We start from the raw sequence: 22892 nt of genomic DNA on the forward strand, positions 1-22892 counted from the left end.
TACCCTTCTTTTAATTTGTCACCACTTTACCTCAAAGTGTTCCTAAAAGTCATGACTTTTGGAAACACCTTTGAATGTTCAAAATCAACTGATGAACCTGTTCATAAATTATGGGTAATCAATATCAGTGTTTCACCTTCACTCATTAGTCACAACATAAACTCTTGATTCAAATATAACCTTATGGTATAAAACTGTTTCCTAAATACACCATCACCAAGAAAAAAACTAAATTCCCTTAAGTACTTACCTTGGGATATAAAAGAAAATGTAAACATTTTATTTGGCAGTTCTGAACACATGAATAAATAAATGGAAAAGTACATATTAATATTTCTTTTTGGAGTAACAGATATCATTAAATGCTTATTTACACACCTTCACTGCAAAGAACAGTTACACAATTCAATTTTCTCTTATAAAAGGTAACTTCCCACACCACTGGACTGGACAGTTAAAGATGGGGATACTGGTAGTGCTTGGTTCTAGCAGTCTCAATGTTTGAAAGGCATTCATTTGCAAGTGGGATAAGAAGAGTCATCATGCATTGAGTTCATCCGGACCATGTACTGTAGAAAGTTTCTGATGGCAGCCACAGAATTTGTGTGTCATGCGCTTAAGTCAACTATGACATGTTTGTAAATCTGTGTATTTCCCTTAAAACTGGAAGCAAAAAGAAAATTGCGTTTATTAATGGACACATGTGTGAATGATCTTGGTGCCTGAACATTTAATTCCTGAAATTTCACAAATTTGGCTTTCTCTGCATCCCAGTTATACACTTGAGTAAAAGAATAATCACTTCCAAGAATTGCATATTGATAGTTATTTATCTGAAGAGGCTGGAACACCATAGATCCTCGTGATGGCATCCTCTGAATATCCTGAAATGAGGAGCCTCCCCATTTCATTACTTTGGAATCACCAATGAATCTTGTCAAGCAAATGTACACGTCACCTTTCACTGAGAAGTGCTTTACAGCATATACATCCTCCATGTTAGGGATGTCAGTTTGGTTAGTGAATAATTGTGTTGCTTTGTTCCACTGATAAATTACAGGACGCTGGGAACTACTGGACAGGATTAAATGAGGCATTCTCAGTGCCTGAGGTGTTCTGGCTATTTCTAGGTATTCCACATCAGTGTCCCTGTACCACGCATGTAAGGATTGATGGGAGTAGAATCCATTTCCATTCCATTTGTAAATGGTAGTAAAACCAGCTTTTGAACTGTCAGCAACAACAAAGTACCAGTTGTTTTCAATCTTGAATGTTTCAATATCATTGGGTTTTCGGATTTTGAGAATTTCAATATCCTGGATTTTTATGAATTTATTTGCAAAACCGTCTCGTTTGTAGATGTGAGAGCCGCCAAATAGCTGGGCCACAATAACATAGAGCTGAGTTTCAATGACTATGGGCTTGCATACTACAGTGGACGTGCCTGGGGAAAGACAAATGAGAGATTAGCTGGATGGTCATCCTCTTTTGGAGCATGCAGACATTGTCATGTTACATCCAACCTGCACTAGATATTTAGGATACATGGCTATAGCCTGAGTTTCCTTCTCTCATTTCTTGCAGAAAGAAAGCATTGCTCTCCCTAATACATCATGAGTTCATCTTTGTAATTGTAGTGAAAACAGCCGTTTATTGAGCACCTACTATGTGCTTTGCCAAATCATCCCATTAAAATTTTCCAAAAGGTTAAATAATAAAAATTATTATCCCCCCTTTTGTTGATGAGCAGGCTGAAGCTCAGAGAGGTTCAATGCTGCTAGGAGAAGGCAGAGTTGGGATTCAAACCCAGGTCTACCAGCATCGCTATGGGGTGGGCAGCTAGGTATTCCAGGGTTTCCATCTTGGGCTTAGATCCCACAAGGTTTTAGGAGGTTTGAATGGTGGTTTGGGAAGCCCACAGCTCTGTCTGTAATTGGTTTCTTCTAAGTGCGAACTACTTCTTGAATAACCTGACTTTCCCCTGAGAAAGGAAAGTGATGCCACTTGGCATTTTTCTGCATCTTCAGGTCACTGGTGGCAGGAGAGAAGAGAAGGAAGAGGGAGGAGTACATAGATGATTCTCATGAATGTTACTTTGGGAAATATTAGAGATCAACATGAGGTCTGTCAGTGGCCTAGCTCAGTATCCTTTTGGTAAGAGTTTAATATTTATGAATATATTCTGAACTCCTCAAGGGAGCTTGATTCTAGGAAATCCAAAGAGAAGCGGGGCAAATGTAGGACCCTGGTCTTTTCTGCCTGCAGCCTAGGGGGCTCTGAGGCACTAAGTTCTGCATCAACTCTTTCTACTAATTGACTCCATCCAGAGACAGAATTATTCTACTTGTGACCCTTTTCAGGACTCAACTGATTGTGTGACCTTGGAAAAGTCACTTAACTTCTGTGGGATTTAGTTTTCTCTTTTGTACAGAGAAGGTTGAAACTAGATCAGGGCTGGTCACTAGATTTTACCTATGTACCCATAATGACTGACTGATGATGATAAGAGCGACTGCCTGGAGAACTGTGTTGAGAAGGATTCTGTGGCCACTGCTGCACTCTGCAAGAAAGAGCACCACAGTGGATTAGCAATGTCTGTCTGGGGGTGAGGGACAGGATGTTGACCATATACATGACATCTGTTTGTCATTTTATACTAGATGATGCATTCTGAAGTTGCAAGTACATGATTCATTTCTCTCTCAAGTGCTCATCTAAAGATTCATTCAAGCCCTAGCCAGTTTCGCTCAGTGGTTAGAGTGTTGGCCCATGGACTGAAGGGTCTGGGGTTAGATTCTGATCAAGGGCATGAACCTCCAATGCAGGCTCCATCCCCGGTCTCATGAGGGCACGCGTGGGAGGCAACCAATTTATGTGTCTCTCTCACATCGATGTTGGTCTCCTTCTGTCTTTCCCCTTCCCTTCCACTATCTCTAAAAATCAATGGAAAAAATATCCTTGGGTGAGGATTAACAGCAACAACAAAGCAATTGATGGACTGCACATAGGTAAAAAGAACTGGTTTAGATTACACAAATGCCTACTGTAATCCACTGGAAAACAAGGAAGGCTTAGGGAGAAAGGGAAGCATAGCCTTTCTCCTTGAGAAAGAAGGAGGATTCTAGAAGGGTATCAGTTAGGAGGGGATTCCTTCATCTGGGTACCTCTGTCTCAAGCAAGCTCAGACCTGTATTGATCCTTTGAGCAATGGGTCAAGGACCACCAACAAAATCTAATTATGACCCTCTCAGTTTTGTCTAGGAGCTTTTAGGAGTAGATTTAAAGGTATTAGGAACTAAAGCTGATGTAAATATTTCATAGAGTGTCCCATGTTCTAATTTATGACTTAAAAAATTTCAAGTTGTTGAAATGAGAAAGAAACCTAAGAGATCACCTGAGTAAAAGTTTGAGTGGCAAAAAAAAAAAAAAATTGGTTTCCATGGTCAAACTAAATGCAAAAAATTCTGGAAAGAGGCTTGTTTTTTCACTGTTAGGACTTCTCAGAGCCTCTAATGAGTATTATTCTGAATCTCCAAGAGGGAGATATGGTTCATAGATGTATTTGACCACAAAACCCTTTTTGCCACAGGCATACATTAATATTTTACAGAAGTAATGTTTGTGCAACAAAGTTTGAGACTCATTGGTTTAAAATAACCTTCTTATTTTAAAGTTAAGAAAAAGAGGGCCCAGTGAGAGTGAGTAGCATCCCCAGTTTGTGGCAGAACCTGGATTAGAACTCATGATTCCTAGTCCAATACTTTCTCATCCAGGAAAAATTATCCACCTTTTATTGCTAGACTAGGTACTATGGTAAGTTTCTTGAATATATGCTTGCATTATCTTTGATAACCTTGTAAATATTTCAGATTTACAAGTGAGAAAATTAAAGTTTAGGGAACAATTCCAGATCACTTAATAAATGGCAGAGTTGGGATTCAAATGTCTCAAAGCCTTCCCAATATCGCTCATCTTTTCCTGTTGCCCTTGGTCCAAGCAGCTTAACTTTCCACTCAAAATATGATTAGGCTTCTCATACCTGTAATGTTGTCATAATTCCGGAAGGTCTTTTCTACATGGTCCCACTCAAGGAAAATGCATTTTCCATTAAAAGGCTGAGCAATGACTACATACTCATCGTTCATATAAGAAAAAGTGTCTATGGACAGTGATTGATAAGGCAGCTCTTGAGACTTTGCAAATTCTGCAAAAATAGGAAGTGACAATGAGTAACTGTGTGCTAAAGTCTAGCTCCTTGGCTAGATCTCAAATGCCCATAACAAATGCATTTATTTTAGAAAAGTAGTAAAATGACAATTTTACTTTGTTTTTAAATGCATGACATTTTAATGGTTCATAATATTTTAAAAATTAAATTGCTTAGTTGGTTTTTGAGATATAAAAATATCAGTTCCTGCACATGCAAAAAAGTGTAGCCCTTCTTTTAATTTTATGAGGTGGAATAACTTGGAATACATTACCTGTAATGATACAATCAAAATCCTTGGAGGAGAGGCTATTGATTTTGCGCTTCTTGTATTCTGGAGGGCTTTCGCAGTAGATGTCTTCGACAGTTGCATTGGTGTGGCCTAGCCATTCCACCAGCCACTTCAGTTTACAGTCACAATTAAATGAATTCCCTCTGAGGTCCCTGAAAGACAAACTTCAGCTGCTTTTGCTCTATGAGGGTCCTACCTTCACAGTATGACTTCTATTTCAGCCATTAGCATGTGCCAGAATGCCCCAGAATCCACCTTGAACCTGACTAATTCACTCTGAGCTCAGAATTACCAGTGTACCCTTACAGGCCACCCCAGTCAAAGGAACCTCCTAACTTACTCCCTCTTGGATTCGAAGGTAGCTGGATCTAGAGCTGTGCTGTCCATAGAAATATAATGTGAACGACATATGTAATTTAAAATTTTCTATAGGCACATTAAAAAAGTACAAAGAGACAGGTGAAGTTAATTTTAGTAATATATCTTATTTAGCCCAATATATACAAAATATTATCATTTTGATATGTAGTCATTATAAAAATTATTAATAAAATATTTTACATTCTTTTTTATATTAAATCTTTGAAGTCTAATGTATATTTTATACTCATTTTATAGCATATCTCAATTTGGATGCTAAATTTTCATCAGAAATACCTGATGTGTCCTTAGATTTAATAAAATTTCCAGTTAAAAAAAATAGACTCACACGCCCAAGTTGTTGCAAAGAGACTTAAAAGTATTCCAATAATTGAACTGAGAATCAAATTTTAAATTTAAATTTAAAAAAAATTAAGTAAAATTTACAAGTCAGCTTCTCAATCATACTAGGAACACATTTCAAGTGACCGCATGTGTGGCTACCATACTGGACAGCACAGGTCCAGAGGAAAGTATGTAGTGATTATTATATCATATTTAATTAAATGGAGTGAGTTATTTGCTTTTCTTCTTCCTCACAGACATAATTAATCCTGACCTTATTTCATGGTCTACAAATTCAATTTTAATAGGAAATGACTTTGACACAGCAGAGTTAACGCAGACATGCAATAGCTCATGTTCATAATAAACTACACATCTAGATAGTTTAAATTTCCACATATGATTCCAACTTACCAACTTCTATTTATTTGCACTGCTGTTGTTCATAAAGTCCATCTCCTTCCTAAAACCCTTCTTCATCACACAGAATTTGTACAGTAAGTGTTGCCTACTCTTCACACAGCACATAAACATTTTTTAAATGTTGAAGCTTTAAAATTTTTCTCAGGAGACATAGTCAAGAAAACCAAGAAATTCACTAAAAGTCAATTTGGCATAATCCTGTACTTCTTAGATAATTCTTGATTTGGGCATATCAAAGTAGGCCCAAGAAGCCAAACCCATTATAGGATTCCCTGGAGAGACTGAGACAATTTCAAATGGCTTTTTGTTTTTGTTTTGTTTTGTTAGTGTGAGGTACAGGCTGACATAAGGATAAGACAAAGGGTCTCCAAATAAGCTGTATCCCCAAGTCAGCCCTGAGGTGTCATCTAACTTCTAAGACATTGCCAGTATTGACCTCATCTCCCAAGAATATTCTGACCCAGAATAATGTGTCAACTTTTCTGGGCTATTGTTAACCAGAGCAGATAACTGTGGTCTGTTAGAGACTTTCTTGGAAATGTCCTGATCCCTGCACTCCCTTGGAAATAAACCAGGAATTGGGCTAATAGGCATGGAGGAGGGGCTGGGGGAATACTACAAGGAACAAAGAAAGTGTTTCAGTAGTTTACTGATTTGAACTTAAATACTAGGCTTAGGAGAAAACACTTGACTCAGACTTTTTGTTATTAGAGAAAAGTTGTTCTGAATAGTCTATAGCAAAGTACCTGAATAATAAGAAATCTTTTGTTTTCATATGTCCTTTCATTTGTTCCTGAATTCTATCTTATGGAATTTAAATAACTTTCAAATATTCTGGAAGGCACTTAATGAAGCTAAATTGCTTTTGAGAGCTTTAGGCATATATTACTTGCTTTGCTTACAGCAAAATATACAAATTCCTTACAAAGATCTTTCACTCTGAGGCTTAAAAGTCAAAGTTTGAAAGCTCTTTTGTTTGAAAAGGGGTCAAAAATAATTAAGTTCATTCCCTTCCTGGGGCTTAAGCCAAATTCCTGGGGATTAAGCCTAGAGTTGTTGTTCAGTCTAATGAGAAAAAAGTCAAACTTTCCTCCCTTCCCCCATTTCCTGCTCCATTTCTCTGTAGACTGACCAACCCATGGGTGTAACCTTTCATCTTTACTCTGTTTCCCAGACTCCTTTATATTTTCCTTTGTAGCCCCATTTCCTGGACCTCATGGGAAAAAAGGCATCTTGAGATTTCTATCTGGGCCCCCTGGTCCCACTCCCTCAAACTTCCTTATCATCACTCCCTTCCATACAGACACACACTTTGCTTTGTCAAAGGAATGTCTGGGCACCATATTTTCAGAATGTCCAGTGGTAAAAATCATAGAAAAAAAACATTAGTCTAAGTAAATTTAAAATTCAAATCAACTTAAATTCTAAAATTCTAATTTAATTTTAAATCCAGTTAAAAATTTTAATAATCAATACCAGGCTTCTTTGTTAACTATTAAAAATTAATTAATTAATTAATCAGGTCCTCTTACACATTTGTTAAAGAATCCAGGCCTTTGAAAATATCTTTTGGGAGCGTCTGGAGATTGTTGTTTGCAAGGCTCCTGGGGGGAAAGAAAAAGAGTGAAGTAAACTATAGTCATAAACTAAATAAATGTATTTTATGATAAAGCTTTGTTATGAGTCCCTTTTGTTCTTCCCAGGCTATACTAAATTACTTCTTCTGCTAAGATACTAGTCAGGTTCCTGCAATTGTATTTTCAGTCCTTGCCTCCTTGTTTCAACACTCAATGGTACTTCATGTATCATGTTTATCATGCCCTCCCCACCCCCAAATACCAGTAACAAAATGATGCCTGGGAACTGATCTTTCTGTTTAGAACAGATAAGAGATTCACACTCTCAGACATTGTCTAAGGGATGTCTCCCAAAGGATGACTAAATGGGTGACAGGGTCTATCCCCAAATGCCCTATTACCACAGGAATTGTTTTCTCTTTCTCCTTCTATTTGTTCTTTCATAAATCACTAGAATGATTTTAATCAAAGTCAAAGCAAGTTTTTCAGTAGTTTACTGATTTGAACTTAAATACTAGGCTTAGGAGAAAACACTTGACTCTTTCTCTTTATCCTTCTATTTGTTCATGTTCATAATAAACTACACATCTAGATAGTTTAAATTTCCACATATGATTCCAACTTTGATTTTAAATTTCCACATATGATTCCAACTTTGATTTTAACCAAAGTCAAAGAGTTCTGACAGCATCAAGGAAAGAGAAATGTGTCTATATTGCAGAAATGTGAACAAGCAAAGAGCAGATGCTGTCTGATGGGGAAGGGTTCTAGTTACTCGTAAATTTCTATTTTTTAACCAGCATTGTACATATTCATGTTTCATAAACTTTTCTTAGAAGTGGTCTTTTTTCACAATAAAAATCAAAAAGTAAAACAAAAAAAGCCTATGCTGTCAGCCTCCAAAACCCTTGAGAATGAAAATTCCCTTTAAAACACTCTTAAAAGTCTTCTGTGTCTTCCACCTCCTAACTAATTAATATGAGATTTTCCAGTGTAAACATTCAGGACTTTTAAAACATATTTTTAAGTTAATTATGTTGCTTTTCTGAGTTTTGGAAATTACAACTAGATTGGAAGACCTTTTTCAATGAACCTTGGCACCTAAGAATGAGAACTGAGTCAGATTGTTCCCACCTCATTGACAGTCTATTTTGTGAAGAAGGACACGGATGTGGAGTCATTCTGAGCTTGGTTTGAATTCTGGGTCCACTATTTACTGGTTGTGTGATTTTAGTTATGCATCTTCTCTGAGACTCAGTTTTTTTTTCTTCATTTTTAAGTGGATGAGTGATACTCATGTCATAAGATTGTCAGAAGTAGTAAATGAGATAACTCAGGATGGTATCTGGCTTTTGGACCACTCTCAAAGGGCAGCTTGGAGGAGGGAGCGGGGAAAAGAAGGAAAAGGCCTTCTGCCCGTCCATTGCCCAAGACACAGCATTGAGAAAACTGACCATCCGAATGAACTGCTGCATAGTAATAATAAAATGCTAAAGAAGACTATTCAAGAGAATGTTTCCATAACTCACCTTACTGCCTGGTGGTTGAATGAAGTCACTCCCAAGTTATGTGTCTCAATTTACTTTCTGGCACCATGTGCCTTAAGTTCTCATGCTAACTTCTCAGTGGACATACTTCCCCCAGAAACCAGCACACTGTCATTGGCTTCAGGGCAGGAGTTTGGAGGAGTCTGGTCAGGGGCCAGTGGGCATGAAACAGCAAGTCCCGAATTACTGCTGCCACTAGGGCTGCATAGGAAGAAGCACTTTGTTTGCATTGCTGCCCAAGGTGGTTCTTTTAAACAATGGAGGAATCTAGCAGTTTTACTTCCTGCCCAAAGGAGTACAGCTCTAGGCCTCACATGCTAATTGCAGAAGCAGCTGGTGAGATGGTCAGAGATAGAGACTTGGAGTTCTGGGGCTTCTGGAATAGAGAGTTGGTAATTTTTCATGGCAAGATGGACTTATAATCAACAGATTTGGGAGATGGGCTGATGAGGCAAACTGGCCTGATGGACTGTAAAATGAGGCATTATGCTTCTTGAGGACGTCTTGTGATAGGGAGGCTCTCACCAAAGGAACCAAAGGGTGAGGGAGGCAGTGCAGTATGAGGGGTGCCAGAGGGAAGAATGGTGGATGGATTTACTACACTCAATCAGACCCCTCCCCTGTTCCATCACCAAAATTCAATTAAACACTGACTCCTCAAGGAGATAGGATAGAGCTTCATGACTAGGTTTGGTAAGGGGTACGCATGGGAAGGCTGCCTGAACTCACAAAAGAAGCAGAAATAAGAGTAAGTAAGACTCAGAAATGAGAGGAAGACTTATGGATGCCCAGTGAATTGGAGTTTAGATACTACCCTGTGTTTCTTGGAGGCCTCAGCGACATTGGGTTACATTTGGAAAAGAAGAAAGCAGACAGCAGGACTTGGGCAGAGAATATCTTAGGGAAAGAATGCTGACAGAGCCTGGGAATTATTCTTCAAAAGCTATAACAGGGCACTGATATAAAGCAACCTTCTGGCTCAGGTTGATAGGTAGGTGGTGAAGGGTGCATAGGACACATAGAAGGGGATCATCAGAGCCTGAAAAGTTAAGAAAGGAAATATGAAATGCCACTGCACAGTTATTTGCTGTGGCCAGTTAGGATTTTTTACCAATTCCCAAGGAAAGAGAAATTGGAAATATTGGAGGCCTTCTGCATAATTGGGAAAAGATATTTAATCAAGCATTGTCTATAGCAGCAAAAACTAGAAACAACCTACTTGTCCATTAATAAGAGATCATGTAAATAAATGATAGTTCATGCTTAATATGAAATATTTTGCAGGAGATTTTTTGTTTAAATGAGGTAGATTTCTATGATTAGACATGAAACAATGCCTAAATGGAAAAAAAAAAGGAGTTGGAGAATAGTTGTAATCCCACCTGGGAGGGAGGATATATGTCTATAGATGCATAAAGAAAGGTCTGGAAGGAGATATAAAAACTTTTGATGGAGTTTACATCTTGGGGTAGCTGGAATCTTTCACTTTTGCGATATAGATGCCTGGATTGTGAGGGTTTTAAATAATCGAGCATGTATTTTTATTTTAAATTCAGAAGAAACAAAGAATAACATTGAATTTTTAAAAGGACCCCTCTGTATATGTAATGGTTCCGTCCAGTGAGGACTCAGTCAATCTAAACCAATTGTTTGACTGCATTCATAAAGGCCCAGAGTTCTAGGCTGGAATGTGAATGACTATCACAGTCAGTACTTGGGTGCCTAGGTGGCTTGAGATAGCAACTTCTTTCATGGGATGGGCTTCAGGATGGAGTTGCCTTCTTCTTCTTCTTCTTTTTTTTTAAAAAAATATATATTTTATTGATTTTTTTACAGAGAGGAAGGGAGAGGGATAGAGAGTTAGAAACATCGATGAGAGAGAAACATCGATCAGCTGCCTCCTGCACACCCCCTACTGGGTATGTGTCCGCAACCAAGGTACATGCCCTTGACCGGAATCGAACCTGGGACCCTTGAGTCCGCAGGCCGACGCTCTATCCACTGAGCCAAACCGGTCAGGGCTCTTCTTTTTTCTTTATTGATTAAGGTATTACATATGTGTCCTTATCCCCCCATTGCCGCTCTACCCCCCCACTCATGCCCTCACCCCCCTGGTGTCTGTGTCCATTGGTTAGGCTTATGTGCATGCATACAAGTCCTTTGGTTGATCTCTCCCCCTTACCCCCATCCTCTCTTACCTTCCCTCTGAGGTTTGACGGTCTGATCAATGCTTCTCTGTCTCTGGATCTGTTTTTGTTCATCAGTTTATGTTGTTCATTATATTTCACAAATGAGTGAGATCATGTAATATTTATCTTTCTCTGATGGCTTATTTTGCTTATCATAATTGGAGCTGCCTTCTTTACCATGATTCCCACATGGCTTAAAGACCCTCATATCTGGGGAAGTTTAGGACTATAGTCAGGCCAGGCTTGGAACCATCCCTGTGGGTTCCTTGTGCCAGTTTAAAGTCAGCCTTCAGGAGGGTCTGGAGCCTCCAAAAAACATCAAAGGCATGTGGGGGTTTAAGAGAGATTCTTTGCAGGGAGAGCTGCTGAGGACTCTGGGCCAGGGCTACCAGGAAGAAAAAGAGGTAAATCCTGTGATGCTAACTTATGCAAAAAAAAAGGGGGGGGGCGCGGGGAATAGAATGAGATCTGGTGCCTATTTGGTTATATCAACAACTGGAGATATTGAGACAGCATTTCTGGGGTTAGCAATAGTGTTATTTTGGGGGTTGATGTCAGCATTATTTGATTATTCAGATCCCATCTCTACATTGAGTTTTGCCATTGGAAAGCAAAATGGAAAATCAAATTCATTAAATTTCCTCAGTTTCCTATGTCCCTTCATCTGCCCTCCTTTTTCACAGAGTAACAATATTATTATTATTCCCTTTTCCTCAGTGGAAGCTCTGGTTGAAATATGTTCTGTATCTTTTGTAAAACTGGCTGTAGCTATTATTTTATTTTATTTTTTTGCATCATTTAGAGCAGTGTAGTAGTTGGGTCTCAAGTAGACAAGGGATTAAATTTTAGCTTCATCACTTTCAGGAGTGTGTCTTTAGACAACTTAATTTAACTTTTCTGGGTTTCTGTCTTGACATCTGCAAAACTGAGCAAAGAAAACCTATTTCATTTATTGTGAAAATTAACACCTGTAGCTACAAATATTTTTATACACATACTTTGAAATGGTTTCCAGAAAAATTTTGTATCTGCAGGTAAATTTTTTTTTTGTTAATCCTCCTCCGAGGATAGTTTTCTATTGATTTTTAGAGAAAGTAGAGGGAGGGGGAGAGACAGGGAGAGAGAAACATCGATGTGAGAGAGATACATCAATTGCTTGCCTCCCACAAGCACCCCAACTGGGGGCCGGTTGTTGAGCCTGCAAAAGAGATACATGCCCTTGACCGGAATCAAGACCCTTCAATCTGCAGGTTGATGCTCTATCCTCTGAGCCAAAACGGCTAGGGGTCTGCAGCTGAATTTTTATGCCTATGTCAGATGTCAAGACCACAAAATCAATCTTTTTCATTGTGGTTGATGTCAAAACCAGTAATATTTAATATCTAAGCACTTTTAAATGCTCACCTCAGGAGGATGAGATCACCTTTCTGTCTTTTTTGAGTAGATAGAACTCTATGCCTTGTATTCTTAAATGTCCTGTCTTTTACTTATACCTATGTTATATCTATGTGTAACATACCACATGTACACATATATATACATACCTATAAACACAAACATGTAATCGCTATTATTATTCTTCAATAAAATTTGGAAAGTACAAGAAAAAAATTTTTAAAGGAGAAAAAAATAATTATTCTGGCAGAGGCAACCCCTATTAAGATTTTGTCATATTTTGTTTTAATCATTAATACAAAGCCCATCTCATGGAGGCATTAATGTGGAAAACAAGTGTGTCCAGAGAGCCAGTCTAGTACTCCCCAAGTCTTAAGATCTTCTTCTGTCTCCTCTAGTGGCATCCTGGATTGGTGTGGAAGAGCTCCTTCCTCTGCAAGTCTTTTTGCTGGGCAAGGTTCACGTCAGTGCTGGATATTAAAACTGAATATGAGTTCTGTCAGCAATAAGAGGAAGAAAACTTAAAATACCGAGGGAGAGAGAGGCAAGGACATAGAGGTAGCTACTAGAGTTGATGGGAAAAAGACTTTCTACATGGTATGATGGAAGGAAACTATGCTACTGCCCAAGCTAACCCACTGCCTGTCAGCCTGACTTCAGGGTTCCCTGGACTCAGCAGCAGAGTATGGTGCAAACAGTATGGGGCCCGGAATCACATATCTGGGTTTGAGCTCTGGCTGTTTCCCTTTCTACAAAGGGAATGATCACTTGGTCAGAATGATCTCCAGGCTCTATTTTAGTTCTAAAATCACATCTTTATAGTACTTTTCACTGTGGGAGGCATATGGCTTCATCTTTAATAATAATAAAATGATACTCAGAGAGTTAATACTTTAAGCTCCATAGATAAGAGTCAGAGAGTCTGACCACGGGTTTTTATAGAGGGCAGGAGTGCACTGGAATATCTGAAGGGGTGGATGAGTAGGATTGATTGGGAGAGGAGTGAAGATAAAGCAATGAGAAGTTTGAGAAACATTTCATCAATGTTAATTTTTTAAGGATGATTATGTAGTGTTACTGGAAGGACTCTTACCATTGCCTCCCCAGTGCCTGGCACAAAGTAAGCCCTCAATAGATACTGAAATGAATGAATGGGGCAGGTTGGAGAGGAGGAAAGGAAGGGCACCAATCTCGACAAAGAAAAGAGCAGAGGCCCCTTGTAACAAGGCACTGAGCTAAGGAGAAAGTGCAGAGCCCTGTGAATTACCATGGTCACCCACCCTCATGTCATATGGACCCAAAAGTGCCCTCCCTCCTCTTAGCCTCACTGGTAATAATTCCAAAGCAATGGGGAAGCTCTTTAAAGTGTGTCTTCAAGTAAGCACCTTGCTCTAGGTCCTGATTCAGAGTCTACTTAAGAAACATTCTTCAAAACACCCAGAAAACTGCCCAAAGGAACATCTAGTTGCTTTGAGCCAGCCGAGAAGATTCAAGCATTCTCAGCGGCAGCCTTTCCTTCCCAGCAGAGATAATGACCATTCCTCCACTTCGGTGTTTTCATGGTTAACCTGAGAAAACCTCTGATAATGACTATGGAAACTACTGGGAAGTCTTCTCTCTAAAGCAGACCAGACTGGCTCAGACAGCACGTTTGTTTCAGTTCCACTGGGCTCTGCTGCTAAGAAAGCATCGCCCACGGCCATCTGGGTGCTCCCAGACTCCTCGCAGTGCAGATCCTCCATTTGAGTTGGTGTCTCACTGAATTTGTGGTGCTTCAAAAGTGCAGCTATTTTAATTGCATACAAAATGTTTAAAGGGCATAAATACACTGCAGCATTTGGAATCCTGATCGAGGACCAATAGAGAGGTTAGGCAGTGAGTTTACTGCATACCAGGCTCTGCGCTAAGCACTTTGCAAAAATTAACTCACTCTCATAACAACCGTAGGATCTAGGTACTCTAAGTACATTATTCTCCCAGCCCCCATTCTTACAGATGATTATCATCACCCTCATTTCACACATAAGAAATGTGAGGCACAAAGAGGCTAAGTGACCTCTGACGTCCTCCAGCTGCTAAGGGGTAACACCAGGCTTTGCACCCAGGCAGTCTGGTGCGCAGATCACCCTCTTAGCCATGACATCTCACTGCCTCTCTACATGCATATCCTTGTGAAACTGAAATGAAGACATGCTGCCTGACTGGGAACACACAGGCACCTTAGTTTGGGGGCTTCTGTTAATGGGTTTTGTACTCCCACGGTGCTGAGCAACCAGGAGGTGCTTCACAGCATGTATAGATTGATGACAATTTTCCCCAAATGCATGCAAATATCCCGCCTCCATTGAGCCTTAGTCACGGTGACACTTATGGGATGCCCAGGGGAATCATTACTAAAAAACTCATGGGTATAAACAGAAACCAGTTAATGCTGAGAGATTTTGTCATCATTGGCCATCAACTATTTTTTAATTATTTTTTTCCTGATTTCAAAAGTAATACACAGTCATCAGAAAAATTCAAACCTTACTGAAATATATAAACTAGTCAAACATTTAAGTTAATCATATATAACATTAGGACAGTATCTAAAATAAAATAATTGAGAGAGGGTCCCAGGATTTGACTTGCTTTGTAAGGACTTAACTATAAAAAAAACTCTCCCTTTTTTTAAGGGCTAGCTTGGGAGGCAGGGGTTCATAGAGTAATTTTTAAGTTGTCTATAAATGTCTCTTTAGAAGATAAGTCTATTGAGACATGTATAAGAAGGTGAGATAAGTTCATTGCTTTTTTTTTTTAGTTCATTGCTTTTTTAGGAGCTAACTGAACTTATATAAATGCTCAGATAGGTCCCTCAGAGCAGCTTTAATGTTAGGCTAGAATGGGAACTACTTGGATCTAAAATATATGTGTAATCCCAACTATTTGCTTTTGAAAATTAAGAGTGAGGGTCGGGCCTCTGTCTTCAGGATCTTATCTTTCTTCCATAGCCATGGTTGCTCCTCAAATCATGTGCCATGGAAGGATCCCACTAGCTCGAGAGCTTTCTGGTCCTGCTACAACTGACATGGCGAAGAGGGCATGGGGTGGCTCAGTGAAGACCTTGGGAAACTTCTGGCTTTACCGCTTACTAAAGTGGGAGCTCCTTAAACTCAGAGTGTGTCATCATGCTCTTATTTGTCAACAGGGGTAGTGCTACTGTTCCGTCTCTTTCTTAAGGCCATCAGGAAACTATATGAGGTCAAGAATATGAAAAAGCTTTGTAAACTCTTCCTGCAGCATGTGCAGGTTAGAGGGCGAGGCGATGGTTCCTCACTGCTCGAATATCTGCCTTTGGGAAGAATTAGGCTGAGGTGGAGAAAAGTGCACTCTGAAACCTAAAATCTTAAAAAAGGAAGTTAATGGCTCAAACAAATGTCAGATTTATTTATAAGTGGTAATTAATGGAAAATGAACTTGATGTACTGAGCAGTCAGAGGAACATTTGGGTTTCAAATCCTCTCTACCCATCATCTCTCCTTGAAAGGAAAAAATGGAAGAAAAGAAAAGAAGGAAGAGAGAAAGGAAGGAGAGAGGGGAGGAAGGAGAGAATAAGAAAAGAAATAAATAACTCGGGGGCAAAGGCACCAGAGAGAACATATTTGTTTGTCCAATTCCTCTTGTTAGACTGAGCTCCTCCAGGTGGGAATTGGATTTTATTCATCTTTGTGTGGCACATCCTAGAGACTATTTAGGATGAATCATATGGCATTGCCATTTTTATAGACAAAAACAGTCTAATATTGGCAATGCCATATGAGTCAACCCCCAGTGTTAGATAAAGATACAAGAGATCTAAGGGTTATATTCACTCAGTCAGTTTTAACCTGTTCCCATAAATACCTCTTTCCCATATCCAGGACCTGGCCAGAGAGGTGGGATTTCCCTTGCACTGTCTGTTCGACCCTTAAGATTCATGCCTCTCTTTTAAGGCTGCCTTTGGTGTTCTCTTGAACTTAACAATGTCTAAATATTAAGTACATGCTGTACTAATGTCCCTTTCTTATGGTCTTCATACCTCTACAGAAGAGGCATCATTATGAGTCAAATTTAAATTTCCATTTCAGTTGATAGATATAATAGGCTCTAGTCAAACAAATAGATGTTCTTCACTATGGTGTGTACAGATTTTTTTCTTTACTCCTTTCCTCCCTCTTATTCCCTCCCTTCTTTATCCTCCCCCTCCTCTCCCTCTTTTTCTTCCTTTCCCTCCCGTCCTTCTTTATTCCCAGCTCTGCTCTAGGCCCAGGTGCAGCAGGGAACAAAGCAGACACAATGCCTGCCCTTTGAGCCTACATCCTAGTGTGTCCACTAGGACTACATCCTAGTGTGTCCACTAGGATGTAAAGCATAATGGCCAATATAATAGTAGTCACTTATAAATGTTAATGTCTTTTCTTCCCATGACCTTCTAGTGTATGTGAGTGTGTGTGTGTGTGTGTGTGTGTGTGTGTGTGTAAGGGGGCAGGGAGGCCAGGAGAAACAAGTTATTTGGTTCATGTTGGTCAGGATTTCTCCATCTCAGCTCAGCACAATGCCATTTTAGGCTGTAGAATCTTTTGTTGTGGGGGCTGTTCTGTGCACTGTAGGATATTTAGAAGTATCGCCGCCTCCATCTACTAGATGCAGTTACACCCTCCAGGCTTGACAACCAAACATGTCCAAACATGTCTCTAGCTATTGCTGAATGTTCCCTAGGAAGCAAAATTGCTTCCTGTTAAGAACAACAGCTTCTAATCACCCATTGAATAATTAAATATTTTAATTTATAAACATGTTGTCAGGTACTGTGTACACTTTGCCTGTGGTTATATGTTTAAATATATATAAAGTCAGGGCATATACAGAAAAAGAAATCAGCAAAATATCAAATTAAGCTATACAATCAACCCATAATTATCCATGAAGTGAATAATGATTTAGATAATAAGAAAGTTATTTTAGTCACACAATTGCCCTGCATTAGATTGTTTTCCTAAATATGGTTGGTTTAGACTCATCATATTAATAGCAGTCAATTTCCTGGACACACACTGGCTAATACAAGTGTGCATGAAGAGATACAAATGTGCATGGAGAGAAATTGTTTGGGTTTCTTAAATGTTCGTGGATACCCACAAAGTGCTCACTTTAACCACAGGTTATTAGCAAACTTAAGAAGTAATAGCAACTTTCATACTTACAGGTGAATTAATGACTTTAGTCCCCGGAAAGTATGTCTTGAAATGGACTTGATGTTGTTGTTTTCTATGAATCTGCAATAGGTTATAACATTTTTGTCAGACAGCTGTAAAAATCTGAGAGCACTTGTCCTGAATCATTATGTTAAAAAATGTTGTTGTTGTTTTTACTTACAAATACTCTAAATGTGGAAGACCAATAAAAGCATCATCACTGATCACATCAAAGGAGTTCGATGTGAATAACCTGCCCAGAAAAAGTACACAATGAAAATGGTTAAACTGACAGATTGTCAATTTATGCTGCTTTATCTCTCAAAGAAACGAGTGGGAGTTGTGTACAGAAAAATGTCTTATGTCTGCCTTCTAAAGTGTTATTTATTTAGGTATTTTTTGTAGCTTTTTAAAAAAATCCCCAGTTATCTCCTCACCAAATGCTCATCCAGGAAGGCGGGCTTTGTGGCCCACTCCTCACAGTGATGGATGTCACATGCACTTGGTAACTTTTTGAGATACAATTTGGGCACTATGACAGCCAAATCAACATTTTATGCATTTTCATAAAAAAAAAAAACACTAGGAATTTTTCCTTTGCCCTAAAAACTTCTGGAACATTCTGACCAGCCCAAACAATGGTGCTTCTGGGTTTTAAGCCGCTATGATATCTCTTAGATGAGCCATTGACACTGGCTCAATGAACATAAACTAACCTCCTTCTATGAAAATAGAACAGGAATTTCAGAGGGAAGGTGGGGGTGGGGGTGGGAGATTAACTGGGGAATGTATATGCATATATGCATAGCCCATGGACACAGACAATAGTATGGTGAAGGCTTGGGAAAAGTGAATGCAGGGAAGAGGGGCTCAATGGGGAAAAAGAAACAAAAAAAACCCCAAAGGGGACATTTGCAATACTTTCAACAATATAAATTTAAAAAATTAATAAATAAACTTAAAAAATAGAACAGGCTGAAGGTGTGAAATAATGAGGTGTAGGAAGAGTCTTAGATCCAGTTTATTACTAAATAGTTGAAAAGAACACTAACTTGAACAAATTTATTTGCAATTTCAAAATCCACAGGGATTTGGTTTCAAAATTACCAATGAAAGGGAACATGAACCAGCAGTCCTCACACCCTGTCGAACTCTTTGGAAAACTTGCCAATTTTCTGAATGGGAGGCTTAAAAGAGGTGATCATAGGCTAAACAACACGAAGCGGGTTTTTGATTTTTAGATGAGCATTAATTTCTGGAAATCATTAGATAAAGTATTGATACAAATGAACAATAAGGTTTTAAATGTACTGATGACAAATTTATAATGGGTTCAAATGACATTCGGTTTACATGTTAAGTTTCTTGTGCAGGGGAATCTCATATTCCACCTGTAACTATTGTCCAAAATGTGACCATGATCATGGAACAGACCAGATGTTAGACATGATTTGACAATTCACATCTCATATATACTGTTTAATTGTACTATTAAAAGTTCAATATTCTCTGTTATTATACTTTTGACCTTTACTTTTGTAGTCTAGCGATTAAAAATAACACACACTAACTAGTTTAGTGACTTCATCTCTCTGAGCCTGTTAACTAATGAGATTAAAAGGAGGAGACCTCACTTTCTGAACATTTATGAATAACCTATTTGATATCTGGAATTGCTTCAAAATAATCAGGGGAGGAGACAACAGTGGCTTAGAGGTGAATTGAGCATGAGGTGATAATTTTTGAAACTGAAAAATGGGTACACGGAAGTGGACTTTACTGTCTCTACTTTTTATATGCTTATATGCTTGAAATTTTTCATAAAAATGGGGGGAAACATGAACCAAGCAAACGAAACTAGATGATCTCTTGCACTTCTTCCTAAATTATCAATCCTGGAGTGATGTTGTATTCTCTTTTACCTTCCTCCCTCCTGTGTCATAGCTTTATACTCAAGTAATTCACCACTGAAAAGTCAACACTGATGAATAGTCATACATTTTAGATGCCCTTAGTTATTAAAACAAATTCAAGTGTGTATGATTTTAGTCACAACTTCGGCAATTGCCTCCTCTTACTTCATGGTTCTGTAAAACAAGATTACGTGCCCTTACTCCAAGATAAGCTAACATCCAAAGACTTCCTGAGGCTCCAGATTTTCATTTCATTCTGTACAGACAGCATCAGGGATGGAGAGAATGGAATAAGACAGAAATAGATACAGAGAAATACTTCCCATGCTCACTGGTTTGCCAACTGTCCCGTGGGTGGACCAGCAACTTCATAATCATGCACTTCAAGTCACCAGAAGAAATAGCTTCTCTCACTAGTTCCCCTTATGTTGAATCAGATGTAAAACAGAGTGGGAAATGTATATTAGTGGGCAGAACCTGCCCACGCATGTCAGGGAAATAAAACATAGGTATTTCCACTGGAATTTTTATCTGTTTGTTCATTGCTTATCCCTAGCATCTATAATACTACATGTGCCATAATGGACACTGAATAAATATTTGTTAAACGAAGAGGAATTCATCTACATTAAATTCTGGGCATTACCACATTACTAGGTTGAATGTTCCTTAGAGCAAGGACTTATCCTTATTTGCTTTTGTGTCCCCAGCCCTGAGCATAGTTTCTGGCTGAATAATGTTCGTTGAACTAGATTTCAAGGATTAAACCTCTGGTTAAAACTTCAACTACATACAAAAATATGGATGACTTCCACAAATTTAAGTCCAGGGAAAGAAAACCCAGCTCAATAAAGTATCTCCAATAGTATAGGACCTATAAGATAATATTTTTTTTTTTTATTTATTTATTTTTTTTTTTTTATTGCTTAAATTATTACAAAGAGTATTACCCTAGGAGGCAAGTAATAACTAGAAGGAGACACAAAGGGAGTCTTTGGCAATAGTTGTAATGTTTGGTTTCTGGGTGCTGGTTATAAGAATGTTCACTTTATTGAAAAATCATGGCAGGGGATGAGTTAAATAGGCAGAGCACAGAGGACTTTAGGGCAGTAAAAATACTCTGTATGACATCATAATGATGGATACATGTCATTATACATTTGTCCAAACCCATAGAATGTACAACACCAAGAGTGAACCACAATATAGACTATGGACTCTGGGCGATAATGTAGGTCCACCAATTGTAACAAATCTATCACTCTGCTGGGGGAAGTTGGTAATGGATGAGGCTATGCATGGGTCAGGGTAGGGGGTATATAGGAAATCTCTAAGCCTTCTCAATTTTTCTGTGAACCTAGCACTGCTCTAAAAATATGAAGTTTTAATTTTTTAAAGTTGAGATGTATACTTAGGGTATATGCACTTTTCTTTATTTTTAATATTTTTAATTGATTTCAGAGAGGAAGGGAGAGGGAGAGAGAGATAGAAACATTAATGATGAGAGAGAATCATTGATTGGCTGCCTCCTGCACACCCCACACTGGGGATCGAGTCTGTAACCCTGGCATCTAGCCTGACTGGGAATCGAACCATGACCTCCTGGCTCTTAGGTTGACACTCAACCACTGAGCCACACAGACCAGGCCTGCACTTTTATGTATATGATATTTCGATAAAAAGTTTTCTTATAAAAGTGAAAAATTTTCCCTTTGTCTGAGATAATAATGAATATCAGTCCTTCAATTCTAAATTCAGTTGTGGTTTTCTGTGGACAAGGATTCCATGGATAAGGATGTGTAAAATTATACATGCATTCTAAATCAGTTTAGTGGGCTATCCATTTAATTATCTTCTGTAAAGCTAAAAAGACTCTACAAGCGCATGTCCTATAAAGTGGATGAAACTCTGACCCTTAATATTTTATGGATTCTTCTGAATATGTTTGATTTCAATATTATGACTTGTTTTTGTATCAGATATGTTAAAGAATCCCACAGTTCCTATTAAGAAAAACTGTGCCCACTCCATCCCATCTGCACAAACAATAGACTTGGGGCAGCCCAGGTAGCTGTGTTTTATATCATACAACCTCTGTCTCTCTCCTCAGATTATTAGGGAAAAAAGGACTCAGTTTCTTACCCAGAGTAGCTAATTCTGAGGTTGGTCAGCATGGCATAGCCCAAGTAGCCTGGGTCAAAAAGATGAGTTGGACTAAAGATGAGTCCCTTCATGGGGTTTAGGAATCAGCAGAGATAGAGCCAGCTGGCAGAAGGGCTGAATAGAAAGGATGCCGTTGGGTTGAGTTAAATCCATGTCAGGCAGAAGTGTGTACAGGACACACTTAGGAGAGAGCACAATGTGGAGGAGATGTGTGTGCAAAAGGGAAGTGTGTGTGAAGGCTGGAGCAGGGAGCCCTCTAGATCTGTGTTCTAGTATTTCTCAATCTTGGTCACACTTGGAATGACCTGGTGAGCTTTAAAAATACTGGTACCTGTTCTCAACCTTAGGGATTCTGGTTATATTCTATGCCTGGGGAGCAGAGGACAGAGAATGAGGATCCAGCTACATCAGAAGGAGGTCAAAGCTAAAGCTGCCCATCATCCAGCTGAGAGGCCAGAGATGGGGGTCCACAGAAGTGAAAGTACTGGACAAGCACATGCGTGTCCTGATTGGTCACTGAATCACTTTCCTACCCTGCTTCTCACCTCTTCTAGGGACTAGGAAGGAGCACTCTGAAGAGGGAATTAGGTAGCCTTGGTTATAATTCCCACATGGCCATGAATCCTCTGAGTGGCCTTGAGCATATCACTCCTCCTCTCTATATCATCAAATCAAAGGTCTAGACTAGATAACTTTTTAGGTCACTTCTAACTTGAGAGATGCATGATTCTTTACTTGCAGCGTTGTGGGCTTCATTCCTGGAATAGGAGCTATGGGCTTTGCATGGGGAGTGGTAAGTCTACAGATGGCTGCATGGGAATGGTAACCCTGCTGATAAAATTTCTCGTTGTCTCAAATCAGACTGCTCAAATGGTCACGCCAGGGTCCCATGGCTCTACCGACACCCACTTCTTTAAATTCTGTCTAGTCATCTGTGACATCTTGATTACCATCAGAATTGTCATTGGCCCATGGGTGGGCTGTATCCTGTCTCCCAACCCAAAGCAGATTCTCCTGTCTAAGAAGGGGAGATAATTTAGGGGGCTGTCCCATACAATATCCTCTCCCCTACCACCTCAGTGAGGACCATTCTGGATGAAGAAGAGAGGAGTGAGCACCAGGCTGTCACTGAAGACCGCATTGATTAGATATAGAATAAAGAATCTAGTTTCTAAGCTTGTAGCTGCCACTTATTATGCACATGATGCATTAAGTAGGTGAATATATTTCATGACCTGTTAAAATAAGTATTATAATAACAAAAAGAC

The 22892-nt window shown here is 39.0% G+C and overlaps 1 protein-coding gene across 3 annotated transcripts in view; it reads right to left on the reverse strand.

Annotated features, from left to right (window-relative positions):
• Positions 1 to 246: 246 nt before the first annotated feature.
• LGI1 (leucine rich glioma inactivated 1) overlaps positions 247 to 22892 on the reverse strand; it is a 41292-nt gene continuing 18646 nt past the window's right edge. The window contains exons 3-8 of one of the 3 annotated variants that reach the window (XM_023754924.1): positions 17730 to 17801; positions 17558 to 17629; positions 7160 to 7231; positions 4482 to 4651; positions 4040 to 4204; positions 247 to 663 (exon numbers count right to left, since the gene is read on the reverse strand). In XM_023754924.1, coding sequence (XP_023610692.1) covers positions 626 to 663; positions 4040 to 4204; positions 4482 to 4651; positions 7160 to 7231; positions 17558 to 17629; positions 17730 to 17801 — 589 coding nt within the window. In that variant the 3' untranslated portion in view covers positions 247 to 625. Of the gene's footprint in view, positions 1445 to 4039; positions 4205 to 4481; positions 4652 to 7159; positions 7232 to 17557; positions 17630 to 17729; positions 17802 to 22892 lie in introns of all 3 variants that reach the window. The other 2 variants (XM_006090015.3, XM_023754923.1) reach the window with 2 other exon arrangements.

The sequence above is a fragment of the Myotis lucifugus genome, unplaced genomic scaffold (assembly GCF_000147115.1).
Source record: "Myotis lucifugus unplaced genomic scaffold, Myoluc2.0 scaffold_66, whole genome shotgun sequence".
In the NCBI taxonomy this organism is placed as follows: Eukaryota; Metazoa; Chordata; class Mammalia; order Chiroptera; family Vespertilionidae; genus Myotis; species Myotis lucifugus.